This window comes from Nycticebus coucang, chromosome 4 (assembly GCF_027406575.1).
Source record: "Nycticebus coucang isolate mNycCou1 chromosome 4, mNycCou1.pri, whole genome shotgun sequence".
NCBI classification, from domain to species: Eukaryota; Metazoa; Chordata; class Mammalia; order Primates; family Lorisidae; genus Nycticebus; species Nycticebus coucang.
In genome coordinates, this window is record NC_069783.1 from 23,132,558 (window position 1) to 23,151,725 (window position 19,168).

A 19,168-nucleotide genomic window follows, 5' to 3' on the forward strand; every position below is an offset into this window, starting at 1 on the left:
AAAAGGTCTAACAAGGATATGCAGAGTCCTTGAAGGAAAGGAGAGAAGAGGAGAGAAGCAGTGAAAAGATTCAGGATGAAACATTTCAAAACTGATGAAAGCTATCAAGCCATCGATCGAAGAAGCTCTCTGAAAACCAAGCAGGGTAACTACAAAGAAAACGCCTAGACACATCATCATAAAACTGCTGAAAACCAAAAACAATGAGAACGTACCAAAAGCAACCAAAGGAAAAATTATGCCTTATGTGTGTACTGTAATGGGAGCAACCGGTATTTCAGCAGGAATGATGGAAGCTGACAGAGAGTGGAGTAACACCTTTAAAGGGCTGCAAGTAAAAAAACGGTCACTTTGAATTCTATATCTGCAAAAAAAAAAATGTAGCTATAGTTTGAATGTGTCCCCTCCAAAATGCAGGGGCTGCCAAGGTAATGGTATTAAGGGGAGGGGCCTTTAAGAGGTAATTAGGTCATAAGGGCAGCTCCTTCCTTGATGGAACTAAGACCCCTTTGAAAGAGGCTTCACACAGCCTTGGCCTAGCTTGCCCTTCTACCGTGTGAGTACACAGCAAGAGGGGCCTCCAAAGACCAAATGCCAGCACCTTGACTTTGGACTTCCCAGACTCTAGAACTATGAGAAGTAAATTTCTGTTCTTTACAAATTATCCAGCCTGTGGTATTCTCTTATAGTAACACAAATGGACTGAGATGGTGTCTTTCAAAAATAAAAGTGAAATAAACACGCTTACTGGCAATTAGAGATAGAAAGAATTTGATGCCAACAGATCTGCATAAAAAGGAACACTGTAACAGGATTTCTTCAAGACGATGAAGCACAGAAACGAAGGAAGTGTAGCAATTAGAGGGTAAAACTGTGGATGAGCAATGCCTGCTAAGTAATGTCTAATACAACTACAATAAAGGCTTGTGGGGCTTAAACTAGATGAGGAACTAAGAAACAACAGCCAGAAAGTGGGGAACAGAGGATCGTCACATGAAATTAAAATGTTGTGAGTGCCCTGTGTGGTGACTGAGAAGGTTAAGTACTACTGTGGGGTAGACATAGTGTGATATAATTGACATTTCATTTTTAAAAGACATTTTACCCTCGGCCCCCCTAGCTCAGTGAGGAGGGCGCCAGCCACATACACTAAGGCTGGCAAGTTCGAGCCCAGCCCGGGACTGCTAAACAACAATGACAACTGCAACCAAAAATAGCCAGGCGTTGTGGCAGGCGCCTGTAGTCCCAGCAACTCAGAAGGCTGAGGCAAGAGAATCGCTTAAGCCCAAGAGTTGGAGGTTGCTCTGAGCTGTGACATGACGGCACTCTACCCAGGGTGATAGCTTGAGGCTCTGTCTCAAAAAAAAAAATCAAAAAGAAAAACATGCGAGCTAAAGCGAAAGCAAAGTAATGAGTAAAATTCACAGTGTTAAATGCAAGTTTTAGAAAAGAAAGGCTGAAAATTAGTTGAAGTTGGGGTTGGGGTTGGGGTCTATCTCTTCTTAGAACTCTAAGAAGTTTTATCCCAAGCAGGTAAAAAAGGACACAAATAAAAAAGAAAAGTAAAAAAGAGACTATAACTAAGTTAAAATCATAAATTAATAAATTATAAACAAGAACTGTTTAAAGAAAGCAACTAAGATAAAAGGTGGTTCAGGGAAGAGGTTAAAACATTAGTAAGCCTTAGCAAGACAGAGTGTGAAAAAAATTAAAAAACAGAAGGCACAACGTACATTTATTCGTAATGAAGAAAAGGAAGACCGATACAAATTTCACACAGAATAAAAGATAAAAAGAAAATATTCTGAACGTTATGCCAAAATTTGGAAAATTTAGATGAAATGGACAAGTTGGGGGAGGGGGAGAAAGAACTCTAAAACATACGCAAAAATAAATATAAAATCTGAACAACCTATATCTACGATAGAAACTGAATCTTTTTGTAAAAAACACTCCAGACCCACTGGACTTCACTAAGGCTTCTGAACGTTTAAGAAGCACCCAAAGTCATTCTCACACTCTTCCCAGGATTAGAAAGAGGGGACACTTATCAAATTATATAATGAGTCTGGCATCATCGTGGTCCCAAACCCTGTCAAGAATGCAGAAAGCAAGTGAACTGGCAGGTGGATGTATGTCCTGAACAGTCACGGAAGCTCCAAGGAAAATATGAACAGATGGAAACTCATGGGCAGCAGAATTCCACCCCTCCTGATGGTGACAGTGCCTTAGCAAAACCAATGGGATTTGCAAAGATTCCCTTTTTACCTTTCAAACAATCTCTCAAAGGAGGTTCTACATATAGGGAAATGGAGGTCCAAAAAAAGCAGAAACCAGCCCAAAGTCACACTCAGGATAGAGCCTGGCTAGACGGATTCACTCCATCTGATAGTCATTTACAGGCTCCTGCTGTGGGCCCAACCAGGCCTGAGGATGTATGTTACCCCCATCCCTGTCCACACCTCCTGCTCCAGCTTCCACCCCACTGCCTTCCACCTAACCTGGACCTCTCCCTGCCCAGGCTGGGTCTGCTCTGCTGATGCAGCATGGCCCAGGCAGGCTGCCGGCACCCTTGAGAAGCTCCATGGTGTTTGGAGTTCTGGGGCACCCAGGGATGGCCCTCTCTGTCAGCCCACAGGCTGCCTGCGCTGACCCAGCCCAGAGGGCACATACAGCCCTGGACACTGGAAGGTGGGTCTCACAGCCTATGTACTGCAGCCATTTCCAAGTTCCTGCAGGTTACAAAGTACTTCAGTCTGCGTATCTCATCTGACTCTCAAGAAATCCTGCAAGATAAATGTCAACAGCTCCACTTTGCAGATGAGGAAAGTGAGGCTCTAAGGGGTGGGAGAACTCATCTAAATTATCTGTGCAGAGACTAACAGACCCTGGGTGAGACACAGGGCCGTTCTCACCATGCCAGGAGGCCCCCAAACAGCCTTGCTCAGTTTGACCTGAGATGTCCTGGGTTACACTAAATGAGACAGACAAGATGGACACAGACAGATAATGCTGAAAACCACACAAACGCTGCATGAAAAAGAACTCTCTGGCCTAGCTAGGTCGTGACACATGCATTGTTTTTTAAGTACAGAGATTCTGGAAGGATGTCACTGAGGTCTGAGTGAGCAGGTGCAACAAGGAAGACAGTACAGGAAATAAAAGTTGAAGAGCACCTGCCAGGGGGGCTTCACGCAGCTGGGAAAGGGGGATTCTGTAAATACATTTGTGCCCCAGTGGCTCCTCAGTGCCAATAGGTTAGGGGGCAAAGGTGAAGGAGTAGAGATGATGGGCTAAGCCTGGACATTTGTCACAGTGGAGGCCAGGGAAATGCCCCTCCTAAAACTGCCTTCAGGAAGAAAGGAGCCTGAAGCCCAGCTCAGAGGCTTCTAGATCTCAGAGGTAAACAGGGAGCACAAAAACATCCCCAGGACAGAGGGAACCATCAGCTAAATGACTTACCGTGTGCCTTGAAATACCATTGCCTGCAGATTGGGAGGGAGGCCCAACGATGGGGCCCCTGCAGGCCACGGGTTCTAGAGTGGCCCCCAAACTAAGGCCCCATTCATCTAAGTGGCAATGTCTAAGAAAACAGCAATTTCGGTGAACCCAGAGCATGCAGAACCTCTGGAACACAAAGCGATATAGTTCCCAGGGCAGAGAATCATAGTTTCAACCTATTAAATTTGTTTTTCAAGAAGAAATCGACCTATGGGTAATAGGAAATTAGTGGAGGTCCATTCTGGAGACCTTCAAAAAGCACTGGAGGTGAATCCAGACCAAACTCTATTTAAAAGAGTCACACGAGAACTGGGAGGATGGCTCTGTGGTGGATTAGGTTGGAGTTAAGCCAGTGAAGAAAGAGCAGGCATGGCCAGGCCCTTTCCGGGATGGAAAATGTAAACAGAGGGTCCCTGGGGACTGGGCTGGTGCTCCTTCTGCATCAGTGACTCAGAAGGGAAAGTAGTGGGAGCTCGTGCCCTGGATGGAGGGTCGTGAGGCTGACAGATGGGCCAAGATGCTCCCGCCTGCACAGAGCAGCTCTGTGAGCACAGTACGTCCGCGGTGCAAATCTGGGGTTGTCTGGGCAAGAGTGGCAGGGGAGACAGAGAAGGAAAGAGGTGTCCAGGGCCACCCCTGCCCTGCCCCTGGGCCACCTGAGAAAGGAAGGCAGGGAGGCATGGCTGGTGGCTTGGGCAATACATTTCTAGAAAAGGAAAAGTTTTATATTATAAAAAAAAAAAAAAAGAAACAGGTTGTGAGGGGCTGGGGGAGGTTTAGGTCAAGGAGAAGGAGATTCAGGAGTGAGGAGCAGCCCTCTAACGGGGAGGAGCCCACAAGGCCAAGATGGGAAGCAAACACCTGGACCTGGCACATGAACTTCACACCCCCCAGACTGAGACTTGGGCACCTTACTCTGGCTCATCTCCCTTCCGACAGGCCTTTCCTTCCAAGCCACAGTCCCTGAAGCTGAGCTCCAGGCCCCAGGCCTCCCCAGAGACCCCAAGGCCCCACCTCACCTGCTGCTGGCTCTGCTCCTCCAGGTTCATCTTCACCTCCAGCGACTGGCGGGCCTCCAGGAAGGCCTTGCGGTGTTTGCGGTCAGCCATGTAGTAAGACATGATGCCCACAACAATGGCACACAGGTACAGGAAGACGCTGGCCAGGATCTGCACCCCAATGAGGAGAGAAAGGACAATGGTGAACGCATGTCTTCAGGAAAGGGGATGGTGGAGGTGGGGCAGGTGGTGACCAAAATCAAACTTCAAGTCACCTGGTAGACCTAGATCAGTATTTAAGTCTTTTGGAGCAGACCCTGGTCCCTGCACCATGGATGGGTGAAACCCACCCAAGGACATGGCTTGAGGGCTGAAAGGCTCAGCCATCCCACGAGGCTGGCTAAAGGGCACAGCTCCCCTCCCGTGAGGCCTGCCCGGGCTCTTCTACCCGTTCATTCCCTCATCTGCATTTGAGGAGCGTTCACTAGGTGCTTTGAGGTGCTGTGCTGATTAGCTGGGGATGGGGGTCTACAAACTTGAGGTCCCACCAGCCAGGAATGTGTGATCCTAAAAGCTAGATGTCATTTAGAATGTCAAAGGAGACCTGAAGAAGTCCTGAGCTGATTCAGGAGTCACAATGCTACCTTACCAGTGTGTCACAGGTTTGTCATTTTCTGGGATTCATACACATCCTGCCAGCCAGGGAGGGGAGGCCAGTTCAGTGCTCAGGTCGCAAACTACAAGGTGGGGCCATGGAACCTGCTGTCTCCCCCACCGCCTGCAAGCTCCAGTGCCCGCTCCCCTTCCCTGGTACCCCACAGACTCCCCCAGGTGTCCTAGTTCCCAGCCCATTTCCACAGACTGCTGGGACTGCAGACACGATGGCCTCCTGCTAAAGTAGCTTTGGACAGACACGAACCCCGATGTCTAAACCACACCTGGTTCCCAGGCGCTGGCTGCTGCCGGCTCTGCTCTCTGGCCTGGACCGGCCTCATGGAGGCTGGACCAGTTGCTACTTCCTTTCACTTCTTCACGCCCACCAGCCTGTGAGTACTCCCCAAGCAAAGCTGCTCCCAGGCCCAGCTTCTCCTGCCACCCTGAGCCAGCTCCACACCCTCCCCTGAGGCCGTGCCCACCCTTCCAGCCTTGACTCCCAGAGGTCCCGCTCAGAAGACAGACAACCCCCTGCCAGGTGTGGTTCCCCCGACACAGGTTAGGAGTTGGGAAGTGAAATGGGAAAGGAAGAAGAATTTCTTTTTTTTTTTTTTTTGTAGAGACAGAGTCTCACTTTATGGCCCTCGGTAGAGTGCCGTGGCCTCACACAGCTCACAGCAACCTCCAACTCCTGGGCTTAAGCGATTCTCTTGCCTCAGCCTCCCGAGTAGCTGGGACTACAGGCGCCCGCCACAACGCCCGGCTATTTTTTGGTTGCAGTTCAGCCGGGGCCGGGTTTGAACCTGCCACCCTCGGTATATGGGGCTGGCACCTTACCGACTGAGCCACAGGCGCCGCCCAGGAAGAATTTCTTAATTTCTGGCCCTTGTTGGGGAAAACATTGGTTCAGCAGAATATAATGGATTTGGGGGCAGGTGAAAAATACAGAGAAGACAATTTTAGATTTTTTTTTGCAATTTTTGGCCTGGGCTGGGTTTGAACCCACCACCTCCAGCATATGGGGCTGGCACCCTACTCCTTTGAGCCACTGGTGCCATCCCAACAATTTTAGATTTTTATACAAGATGGTTTATTAGACAAAAGGAGGTTAGTTCTGAGTTGGTGCCTGTAGGTCAGCAGCTAGGGTGCTGGCCACACGCACCAGGGCTAGCGGGTCTGAACCTGGCCCGGGCCTGCCAAACAACAAGACAACTACAACAACAACAAAAACTAGCTGGGTGTTGTGGCGGATGCCTGTAGTCCCAGCTGCTTGGGAGGCTGAGACAAGACAATTGCTTAAGCCCAAGAGTGTGAGATTGCCTTGAGCTGTGACTCTGTGGCACTCTATCGAGGGTGACATAGTGAGACTCTGTCTCAAAAAGAAAAAAAAAAGGTTATCTCTGACATGAATTTTCTGGCTTCTTCTGATTACACCATATCCCTCCTAATTGCTGTGGTGTTGCATGAGAGCTGATCAATAATCACCGTGGGGACCCACCACGACACCCAGTAGTGTCCCGAAGCCTCCATACATGTCCCCAGTACAAGGGCCTGATGCACAGTGAGTAATTAGGAGGTTGATATGTCTCAGTGCTGGTCAGCATGTCACGGGGTGCAGACTCCTCTGAGGGCAGGTCCAGCATCTAACGACTTGTCCTTTTGGGCCTGGGCAGTCCCAATCCTCTGCGCCCTTTGTGGGGCAAACTCTGGAGCATCCCTGCCCTTCTGGGGCAGCACAGCCCACCTGTCTGGGTGGTCAGTGTGAATAAAGCTAAGCTGCTGACTGGTGTTCAGTGAGTCAAAGCAAACCACAAAGACCATAGCAGGTCTCAGGCCAATCTGGTCTGGAGTCAGGAACCTGCCCAGACATCACCCTCCTATGGGGGCCATGTGGCCTTGAAATACGTAGTATACCCATCCCTGAGCTCACAGTACCAGAAGCTGGGAGAGCTGATGACCGGGTTAGCCTGGACCCCCAAGCTTCTTTGCCGAACAACACAGCAGCCTCTGGGCCTGATGGCTCCCGGGCTCCTGGGTTCCTGGGGCTCTGGGTCCTGCAGGCCAAGGGGAGGGTCTCATGGAGAGGTAGAGGCCAGCCAGGAACCAAGCACCTGGACTCTGCCCCTGCCATGTCTGTGACAATGAACTGAGGGTTCCCCCAGGCAGGCTGCCCCCTGGTTCAGCACTCTGGGGTCTTCCTGCTGCCCACGGGCAACCCATAGGTCTGGCTCACACCTGGTGACCCTCTACGTAGGACAGTATTTCTCTCCCTGAGCTGTACGTATTTAAAATTAAGGCCATGTTCTTACTCCACTTATAGGCACACAGAGCAGGGAAAATACAGGAGGCGCTCTGGACACTGACACTGCCCCTCACTAGCAGGGTTGTCTCCAGGTCAAATGTCCTCTCCCCACTCTGGTGGCAGACCCCACGAGCTGAGGGTGCACTGACTGGCCTCAAGGCTCTGACGCTGTCTGCTCTTTGCCCACCTCACTCCCAAAGGCATGACCTGGCCCACAGAGGTCAGGGACACAGGCTGAAGGGAGGGAGAGGCCAGCCAGATCCTGGGTGGCTGGACAGTCACGTGAGCATTGCCTGGTCACGGAGGCCTCAGCCCCTTCCTGACCTGCACTCATGGCTCATGTCTGGCTCCAGGGAGCCTGGACATGGAGCCATGCATGTGCAAGGCCACCCTGCTGGGGGAACCCCCTCCTGGCCTCACAGTATGCTCCTCTGTTCCTGGACAGCCCTCCTGGGAGTGCCAAGCCCTGGCCTTCTTAGGGCTCCCCGCAAGTCAACCCAGGGGGCTGAGTAGTGGGAGGCTCAGCCCAAGTCCCCCAGGCTGACTCACGGCCTTCAAGGCCAGGGTGCAAATCCAGAAGGGTGACGCTGTCAAGCCAAGGAAACCTCCAGCCAGGAGGCGGGAGTCTGCTTTGGGGGAGGAAGATTCCAGAGTGAGCAGGAGGAGCTGGTGGTGGGAGAGGCCTCCTATCAGGCTCACCTGGGATGACGGGGCACCACAGCAGTGGTCATTCTCTCTGAGCTGTTACAATTCAGAGAGTTCTGAATGTGCCCCTCAAAATATGCACGAAGTGAGTTTCACTCCTTCAGCAGTGAGCCAAGCAATGTGCTGGCACTGGGAATGACAAACGTCACTGTCCAGGCCCCCAGGATCAGGCAGATGTGGCCTCAGGAAGGACGTGACTACAAGGTGAGCAGGGCAGCTGTCATCCCTGTGAAGCACAGCCATCACAACTGCCTGTCATTGCAGTTTAAGAACTGGAGACCCAGGAAAAAATGTGGCCTCTGGGGAAAACTTCAGCCCTGGTGAGACTCTGAACTGGGTCTCTCACGTCACTATGACATACGCATTTCTCCAAAATGGGCCTTGAGCTCTGCTGGTCTGGGAATAATTTTCCAGTGTTCCCCCCAGAGTGAGGTGGGGAGACCTTCCTTTTCAGAACTCATCTCTTCCCCTCCGGGGCTGCCTCCCCTGCACCCACCACTACACAAACCCCATGAACACCGGGCCACCTGCCAGGCTGTGGTCCAACGTGAGAGTCCTGTGCAGGCCTTCTGTCTACTCTGACACCTCTGCCGCTGGCCAAAGGCAGCCCTTGCCCTCTCCCCAGGCCCTGTGCACACGGTCCTGCTATGATCTGTGGGTGACCCTTCTTTTCCACCAGACAAGGTGCCTGGGAAGAGGGAGTACCCAGCAAGGCAGGCTCTGCTGTCCTCCTCACCCCTGTATCCCATCCCCCAGGTCTCCTCCAGCCCCAGGTGCTCAGGCAATGGGGAGTTGTTGGGCTCACAGACTCGCCACTTACTCCAATCCCTTCAGCCTCTGGTTAGCAGGCGAGCAGAGCAGAAGCCATCAAAAAACATGACCTCGTGGCCCCACATGCTCGCAGGATGCAGCTTCATTGCCTCAGCCTTCTAATGAGCACCACAACCTTCCCCAACTCTCAGTAATTCCCCGGAAGACAACAAGTGGGGGACAGTTTGGGAACTACCCAGAGCAGAGCATACAAAGGGGAACAGAGAGGCCTGCGAGGTCAGGGCGACTAAGGATGGCTTCAGAAGGCATTCAGAAAGCTGGGGTGGGGGCATCCTCTGAAGGACAACCATCAGCTGGGACACCACACTTGGAACAGCACACAAGAAGATCCCCCCCGCCCTGGAATCACGACTAACGACTAACACAAGGGTTCTTGCCACGAGCACGTCACACGGTCCCAATCTGACCGAGGCACATATGGGAGGAGGCTCCCTGGTGGTGTCCTGGGACCAGCTAGCCACCCTGGCCAATCCCGGGTCATACAGCAGACTGCATCCCAAGGTGATTCCCTCAAATCCATAAGAAGTCGCCTCTTCTCACCCAGTGGCCTCCTTTGGGCTGTGTGAAAGGGCTAAGCAATAGGGCAGACACTGGGGGCTCCTCATTTGGAGATTTTTCTTTTTAAAGACAGGTCTCGCTCTGCACCCAGGATGGAATACAGTGGTGTGATCACAGTTTGCAGAAGCCTCAAACTCCTGGCCCAAGAGATCCTGCTGCCTCAGCCTCCCAAGTAGCTGGGTCTACAGGTGTGCTGATACTACCTCACCTGATTAATGTTTTTGTATTTTTGCAGAGGTGGGCTCTTTCTATGTTGCTCAGATTGGCCTCCAATTCCTGGCTCACTTGATCCTCCAGCCTCAGCTTCCCAAAAGTGCTGGCGTGCATCAGGCCTATTTGTAGATCTTTTTAAACATTTTCTTACTCCAAAAGTGATTTTCCAGAAATAACCTATTTCAAAAGAACTGTTCCTTTTAAAAATCACATTTTAAAAATAAATAAAATGAACCTCGCCAATGGGTAAACATTCAGACTAAAACCTCCTCTAACCCATGAAAGCCCCATAAAGGGTCTTAAATACCCTGGCTCAGAATGGAACCATGTGGAAATTCCTTTACAAGATCCCCCCCTTTGCAGTTTTAAACAAAGCAAGATCCAGCATATTTTCTACCAGCCCTTAGGGAAACGGGGCTGCCCTAAGCAGGGCTTTAGAGTGGAAGCCACCCCACTGGAGGACAATTTGGTGGTTCTCTTGCCTGTAAATTCTCTAGGCTGATCTCTCCTTATAAGCTCATTCCAGCCTGAAGCTTCCAGAACACTCCAGAACTAGTGAGAAGCCCAAGGAGAGAGCACTGCTCCAGAGTATGGTGTCTGGGTCACCCACAGGGACCTTATGACCCTCTGCTGCTGGGAGACAAGGCTCACTAGAGCCTCTCTTCATTAAAACTGACTTAGATGCTTTGGAAAAAAGTCTCCAAGGAGTCGTGGGGCAGGAAGGAGCAAGGGAGAAGGCCCCTTGGAGGCAACCAGGCCTCCCCAACCTGAGGCCCAGCCGGAACCTGCACAGCTGCCACCCAGCATCGGGTCCCCCTTACGGGCCCATGCTCACTGTGACCCCTGCGGAGGCCACCTGGCTCCCCCTCAGCCAGGTAACCACCTTCCACCTGCCCCACACACTGCCCTATATCTTCCTGCTTTAAGCCCCACGACAGAATTTTCTGCATTTACCCTTCTCTGGTCCTTTCCCTGGCTTCCCTCTTGGTCTGATTCCTTGACTGGAAAGCAAGCTCCCTGCAGCCAGGGCTGAGGTTTTGTTTCTCTGCTGACTCCCTGAAGCCCAGGCCTGGGGCACGTGGGAACCACTGATGAGGACTGGCAGAGGGACAGGTGGGAGCAACAGGGCAGGCCAGGGGACCCTCTTGTGCTGCACTGGGCAAACTCTAAGCATTGCTGTGCCAAGAGATGCTCTGGGGTCTCCAACAAATACAATCTCAGTCAACACAAGGCTCAAGCCTGGGTACAGCTGACACGCCCTCCAAGCTGGGTATCTGTCAAGTTTCCACTGTGTTTCCATCATGTACCTCAAAACATAGGGACCTCCAGAAACTTTCTGTTTATGTATTGTGCAGGCCCTTGCCAAAAGATATTCAATGTCTAACCTCTTCCAAAACAAAGACAACATCCAGGATAGAGACATCCAGCCAACTTGTTGTGTTGCACAAGGTCCTTTGTGATCTGCTGGTCACTAGAACAGCTTCTCAGGTTGTGCACTGCACAACCCCAGGGGCACCACTCCAGGAATCCGACACGATGGCTCCCCAAGAGCCTGGCTCTCAGGGTCTTCTGTCTTACATCTGGCTGCTCCCCTATTGGCCTCCCTCACTCCAGCCACATTGAACCTCCCTCCAATTTTCTACAGGGCTCCAGGCTCTAACTGAAACATCCTGCCCCTCTTACCTGGGGAGGTCCGTGTGTGTGTCCGTAAGCTGTGACCTTACCTTTGTCAAACACTTAGCACAGTACCTGGCTCTCAGGGATGTAGGCAATGAAGGCCAGAGAAGGTCACCTGATCTGTCTACCCTTCCCATGTACCTTACACTAACCAGGATCATCACTCGAATTGTATGGACAAGGCTTTGCAGGGAGCCAGTGAACCCCTAAAACTACAGGGAAAATCATATTTTGTCCATGGCATTCTTCAGATTCTCCAAAGGGTCTGTTCCCCCCGAGACAACTAAGCACCCCAAAACTGCTCAAAGCTGCCCCTCATCTTGTTCACTATAGAAACACCTGGTCACAGCATTTTGTGTCCTCTCTGATTGATGTAACTTCACTATTTAGTCACCTTCATCTCTTTCCACAGGGCAAATAATTCTAATTCCACTTAATAAAAGAGCTTATTTTTTTTTATCCCGCAAACAAGATAGTTAACTTTATTTGCTCCTTTCCAAGTAAAAGCAATATTAACTATAAGCTAAAAACAATACGTTGTCCTTAGAAAATACAATGGGAAATTCCTGTTGGCTGAGCTTTGTCATTTACACTTTTTTTTTTTTTTTTGAGACAGTCTATGACACCCTAGGTAGAGTCACAGCTCACAAGCAACCTCAAACTCTTGGGCTTAAGCGATTCTCTTGCCTTAGTCTCCCAAGTAGCTGGGACTACAGGCACCCCCACACAATGTCTAGCTATTTTTGATTGTAGTCGGCCCGGTCTGGATTCGAACCTGCCAACTCTGGTGTATGTGGCTGGCGCCCTAGCCGCTGAGCTACAGGCCCTGAGCCAAGCCATCATTTATACTTTTTAAAGGAGTCTATTTTAAAGCCCTTTGATCATGTTTGGTTTCAGGCCTTTTTGGGAAAAGTGGTCAATTCAACTCTATTGAGTTCTCCTGAGGGTGGCAGACCCCATGCTAGGTCCTGAAGATTGAAAAATGACCCCAAGCAGGTCAAATCTACTGAAGCTAAGGAAGCTATCAATACCTCAACAGAGGAAGGTCAGATCGATTTGGGGAGGAGGACAACTCAGCAAAGGCCCCCAGGAGGGCGGAAGGCTAGAAGAGCCAGGGCACATTCAGCTGTGGCTTCCACATGTACTGAAAGCTTTTAAACATACACTTTAATATACAGATTCTGGATGATAAAAGAAACTGAAACCATTTTCTAATTGATGACCAGTACTAAATGAAGGGAAATAGAAAATAATAAACCACATACCACCACCAGGATTCCATGCTTCCTGCTCAGGTTTTCTTACCCCTGAGCCATACATTCATCTCATAGATCCCTTGGCCTTGTGGAACTGAATTTAAATAAACTTGGAAACAACTATACCAGGCCAGAGGCAGAGGTATGTATATTATGGAGACAGAATATGAGGATTCCAGAAATGTTATCATTATACAAACTTAAAATGTGCAAACTTGAAGAGGGCAAATCATGGATTAAACAAAAACACCAAGGCCTTATCTATCCCCTTGCATTTGCGCCCACGGAACAGAGCAAACTCTTTTTGGGATTCTAGGGCTCACTACCCTTTCAATTCAGAAAGGACTCAGATTTTTTCGAGAGTAAAACTTTTTGCATATTCTCAGTGACAGATGCTGCATCATCCCTCCTGAATCACGGCTTCCTCCTTGGGGTCTTGATTCCCCTTTTTCTCCCCTTTAGTGCTTCTCAGGGGCTGCTCGGCAATTCCCTCCTCCCTATGGCCTTCCGAGAGACATCGGGATTTTTTTTTTCCAGTCACTAGATCTGACTCAACCCTTCCGTGCTGCTGTTCCCTGGTAGCTGTTTTTCTAGTTGAGCGTTTCTGAGCCAGGTGCATCAGCTGGCGAGGGGAACTGCTTGGAAAGGGAGATTCGTGGCTCCCAGCCCACAGAAGCCCAGGCCTCTGCGTCTTCCCCCTCCACGTGATGCTGTCCTGTGGCATCTTGGTACAGGGGGAGTGATGAGTATTCAAACAAAGCAAGGTCCACCCTCTAACCTTCCTGGCTCTTTAAACCAAACTCTCATGCCACTTGTTTAGGTCATCTCCCTGTGCCTAATGTCTGTTTACTTCTTGTCCCCCTCACCCTGAGTCACGGAACCTCCTTAACATCCTTTTCCTTTCCTCCCTCTACACATCCCAAGCGGCGTCCACTGCACTGTTTCCCATTTGTTAATGCTGTTTCGTTTCTCTGCATTTAATTCAGTTCCCTGGTTTTCAATTCCGATTTTAAGTCATCCTCCAAGTTTCCTTGTACTTGTGCTGAAAGACTCTGGTCTGAAAAGACCTTGCCCGGCCAGGGACTAGTCCTCGCGATGCACTTAGTCATGTGACAAATAGCAACTCTCAAATTCCAGAATTCAAATTCAAAGCCCTGGCAAAGTATCACCTCTCCCTAAAGTGCAGTTCTTCGCACCTCTTGCCTTTCTTCAGCCCTGGTTGTATCTCACAACCACCTGGGAGCTATGCCAGGCTGCTCCCAAAACAGTGGGACCAGAGACCCAGACGTTGGCATTGCTAAAAAGCTCCCAGAAGATTCTAGGGTACGGCCCTAGAGGTGGCAAAACATGAATACCAGCCTGAACACCCAAGCTTTCACTGCATCCCTTAACCAGCACTCTTCTGTAGGTCCCGTATCTGTCAGCCAAGAGATGGCCACAGCTCTCCTGAGCTGAGCTCCAGCTGAGAACACAGCGCCCAACAGGCGCAGATCCTCAGCAACCTTGGCAGAATGCCTGAACCGATGCTAGCCGGCTCTCCCGTCTCACTGAGACTTCTTTCTGTACCCCCAGTGGGTCATCCATCCCAGCTAGCCTTTCCAGGTAAATGCCTCTGGGTCTCCTTCCTCCTCACTCCTGCCACCACCTGGCCCAGGCCCTCGCCTCCCTAGAGGCTGGGGACAGATCTGACTAGTACCCCTCTCTGGTCCTGCCAATCAACCCCTGGTACACATCAGTCTTCCGAAATGAGATATACATATATATATATATATTTTTTTTTTTTTTTTTGTAGAGACATAGTCTCACTGTACCGCCCTCGGGTAGAGTGCCATAATGTCACATGGCTCATAGCAATCTATAACTCTTGGGCTTACGTGATTCTCTTGCCTCAGCCTCCCAAGGAGCTGGGACTACAGGCGCCCGCCACAGTGCCTGGGCTATTTTTTTGTTGCAGTTTGGCGGGGGCTGGGTTTGAACCCGCCACCCTTGGCATATGGGGCCAGCGCCCTACTCACCGAAATGATATTTTTACAAGTGCTACCTCCTGCTCAAAATACCTCAATAGCTGCCAATTGTCCAAAAGTTCATACTTTATTCTGGCATCCGAGGTCCTACGTACCCTGGGCTTTATTATGAACTTTATTCTAAATACCTCCCACAATTCCATGAAGTAAACCACCTGCTTCAGCCAAGCTCACGTCAGGGACACGTCACCAACAGGCCTCCTGGCTGCAGCTGTATTTTGAGAGCTCTCAAACTCTTCCACATTACTTGGGGGGAAGCCTCTCACTTACTTGCTATTGCACATGGATCTTGCAATCCATTTAGCAAAATCTGTGTTTGTATTACTACTTTTAAATGTTTACCTTTGAGTAAAACATTTGTGTCTGTGCTTTACAGCGTAAGCTCCACCAGGGCAGAGACGATATCTCAGCATTAGGCAAATAACCTGGCGAGACGGCTGCTGGGTGAAGGAACGAATAAATGGAAGAAGCAGAGGGAAGGAAATGCCAGCCCCACAGCCCTCCTGTGGCTGTGCACTCGCCAGGCCCCACGTGCGCATACGTGAAGCCCCTGCCCCCGGGGGCGGTGGGGGGGGCCACACCACGCCCACAGGACCCTGCACCTTCTCTAGCTCACGCTCACCTCAGCCAGATCCTGCAAAGCATCAGGTGAGAAGACTATCTTCCTAAGATCTTCAAACGAGCTGAGCACAGAGCTCCATCACCTCGCTCCCTGCCCCCAGCTCTGCTTTGAGACCCGCAGGAATCCGGCAGCTCAGGGTCACAACTACCAAGAGTGAAGGAAGAAGACCCCCATCCTGAGGTCAGCATGAGCCGTGCTGCAGGCCAGCAGTCGGCCGCTCACCATCCTTACTCCCCTGACAAATTGGAGCAGGCTCTGGATGATCCCCAAGGATGGGTCGGGGATGAGGAAGGGTGGCCCTCAGCCAGCAAGACAGCAGCCCCAGTCACTGGGGCTCCGCTGAGTGGACGCTGAGCACTCTGGCACAAGGGCACTCACCACCCACGAGACAGTCCCTCACAAGCAATGCCCGGTGGGGCTGCTCTTGGGTCTAATGCCTCCTGAGCACCGGGGGCCATTACTATTCCTGTCTTTCCACTGCACCACTGGGATTTTCTCAGCCTGGAAACACACACTCAGGGCTTCTAAAAGAGTTCTGAAGCCAGGCCCAGCATCCCAAGGAGTTCCCAACTTTTAAAATATTTCCTTTCAGTTTTCACCTGATTTATGGGGTGTGACACATTTTATATGCAATAGCCCTGTTCTGGGTTCTTCAGGTAAGAAGAAGCCCTGTTCTTCTGTTCCTCAGGTAAGTGTGGGATTTAACTCCAGCAGGCACGGTTTCCCTGGCATCCTTCCTCTGTGGGCCTCTGCTGACCACATGTCCCAGTCCACCCCCATCCCCTACCTCTCTCCTCTCAGTGAGGCCAACACTGTGGGGATAAACCAGGCCCCAAACTCAGGCTGGCGTGGAATTCCAGCTCCACCACCGCTGGCCTTGGAAGTCATATTTTTGAGCTCACTTCCTCCTCTGAAATGCAGTAACCACGGTGCCTACCAGGAGTGGGTTGTGAGAATTCCTTATAGCATCTTGCTGTGCCAGACACGGAGTACGTGTAGATAAATGTTACCAGTTATCATTAGGCATATTATGAACTCCCAAGGTTACTACTGAACTTTATTCCCAGTTTTCCAGCTTTCCCAGTCTCCTTGAACGGGTCAAGTTCATTTTCATCACCTGGGACGGTGACATGTGTAATGGTTCCCAAACTTGGCTGTGCTGATATTCTAAGGCTCCACCCTCTAATATTGTTTTAGTACAGTAAGACCCAGTATCTTCTGGTTCCACATTTGTGGATTCAACAACATTGGATTTCAATCACAGACATTCAAACACATTCAAAACATCAAAAATATTCAAACCACTGCAGCTCTTAACTGTTTTCCTGACCCCAACCCCCCTCCCACTGCCTGCCAGGTTTCTAAGGTACAATTACAATGCTGCCTGTGTTGCGGCCTGCCATCTGGGTTTCAAGCTGTGCAGTGTAGCTCCAAATCCTGACTTCAGGATCCTACTGCCCAGGTGGATGGCTCAGCTCCTATCCTGTCCTTTGCTATCTCACACCGGGAAACCCTTCATGGCAATGTCAGCAGCTGCTGGAGCTCCTGCCCAGGCAAACTGACCAAGTACCTCCTAGCACACAGTGGCTGCCTGGTGCCTGGAGACAAATTAACCTCCTCCAGAGCCAATAACGGGAGGCAGTGTGATGCGATGGAATGAGCACCGGCTTTGGAGCCAGACCAGCTCCTGTTTTATTGTCCCTTAGTAAGTCCCTGAAAACCTTTCCTGGCAACCTCCTCATGTGGAAAATGAGGACAACAGCCTCAATACTTTCCTCCATTTAAGACATCTTGGTTCAATCCCAGGTCTCAAAGATTTTCTCCTGTGTTTTCTTCTAGAAGTTTCACAGCTTCGATCTTAAACTATGAGCTACTTTAAGTTATTTTTTATATTATGGGGGTTGAGGATTAAGATTTTTTTCCATATGTGTATCTGATTATTCCAGGATCATGTGTTGAAAAGACTATCCTTTCCCCATTGAATTATCTTGGCACTTTTGCTGAAAATAAATTCATCATATATATGCGGGGTAATTTCTGGACTTGATTCTGATTCACTGGTTAGTATCTATCCTTAGGCTAATATGGTGCTGTCTTGATTACTGTAACTTTATATTTAAAATCAGGTAGCACTGGGTAGTGCCTGTGGCTCAGTGAGTAGGGTGCTGGCCCATATACTGAGGGTGGTGAGTTCAAACCCAACCCTGGCCAAACTGCAACAATAAAAAAAAAAAAAATAAAATAAAATCAGGTAGCACATGTCTTACATATTTTTTTTAAAAAAAGCTGTTTTGGCTTTCCTATTTCATTTGTGTATTCATATAATTTTATAACCATCTTACCAATTTCTATAAAAAGAACTAATGGGATGTGTATTTGTATTAAATTAAATATACAACAATTTAGAACTGACATCTTGATAATATTACTTATTTTTTTTTTTATTGTTGGGGATTCATTGAGGGTACAATAAGCCAGGTTACACTGATTGCAATTGTGAGGTAAAGTCCCTCTTGCAATCATGTAATATTACTTATTCTTATCTGTGATCTCTCTGTTAATTTAGGTCTTCTTTAATTTCTTGTAGCAATATTTTATACTTTTTACTATAGAGATATTGGACATCTTTTACCAAATATAGCTTTAAGTATTTCATGGTTTGGGATGTGACTTTATTTTTATTTTTTTGAGACAGAGTGTCACTATGCCACTCTCGTTAGAGTTCCATGGCATCACAGCAACCTCAAACTCTTGGGTTTAAGAAATTCTCTTGCCTCAGACTCCCAAGTAGCTGGGACTACAGGCGACCTTCAAGCTATTCTTTTTGTTGTTGTTGTAGTTGTCATTGTTGTTTAGCAGGCCCGGGCCAGGTTCAAACCCACCAGCCCCGGTGTATATGGCTGGTGCCCTAATCACTGAGTTATGGATGCTGAGCCGTGACTTTAAAGAAATAGATTTTTTTTTCCAACTTCCAATTGTTTGTGCTAACATATAAAAATTCAATATTTAAATATTAATCCTGTCAATCTTGTTAAACTCACTTCTAGCAACTTTTTAGTGCATTAGTTAGGATTTTCTACACAACCATGTCATCTGAGAATAAAGACAATTTGGGGCTTTTTTCTCATCTATTTCTATGACTTTTTTTCTTGCTTTATTAGATTGACTAAGACTTCTAATACAAAGATGAAAGAAGAAATGAGAATGGACATACTTATCTTGTTGTAGAATCAATCTTGGGCACAGCAACATAATTTAGGGGCCCAGTACAAAATAAAAATGAAGGCCCTTATTCAAAAAGCAGGAAAAATAGTGCCACGGAGAATGTTGGGACTAGGCTGGGTGTGGTGGCTCATGCCTGTAATCCTAGCACTCTGGAAGGCTATGGTGGAAGGTTTGCTTGAGTTCAGAAGTTCAAGGAGACCAGCCTGAGTAAGAGCCAAATAAAAATAGAAAACTTAGCCAGGTGTGGCAGCTGGCACCTGTAGTCCCAGCTACTCAGCAGGCTGAGACAGGAGGATCACTTGAGCCCAGAAGTTTGAGGATGCTATGAGCTACATTGATGCCACTGCACCTTATCTAAGCAACAAAGCAAAGACTCTATCTCAAATAAATAAGTAAATAAATAAATAAATAAATAAATAAAAATAAAAATAAAATAAGAATTTCAGGGCCGGGGCACCTGTAGCTCAGTGGCTACGGTGCCAGCCACATACACCAGGGCTGGTGGGTTCAAACCTGGCCCAGGCCTGCCAAACAACGACAACTACAACAATAATAACAACAACAACAAAATAGCCAGGCATTGTGGCAGGTGTCTGTAGTCC

The 19,168-nt window shown here is 49.1% G+C and overlaps 1 protein-coding gene across 4 annotated transcripts in view; it reads right to left on the reverse strand.

Annotated features, from left to right (window-relative positions):
* ADCY3 (adenylate cyclase 3) overlaps positions 1-19,168 on the reverse strand; it is an 89,238-nt gene that overhangs the window by 41,435 nt on the left and 28,635 nt on the right. For all 4 annotated transcript variants that reach the window (XM_053589459.1, XM_053589457.1, XM_053589458.1 and 1 more), the window contains exon 3: positions 4,521-4,670. In XM_053589459.1, the coding sequence (XP_053445434.1) occupies positions 4,521-4,670 (150 nt within the window). The remainder of the gene's footprint in view (positions 1-4,520; positions 4,671-19,168) is intronic.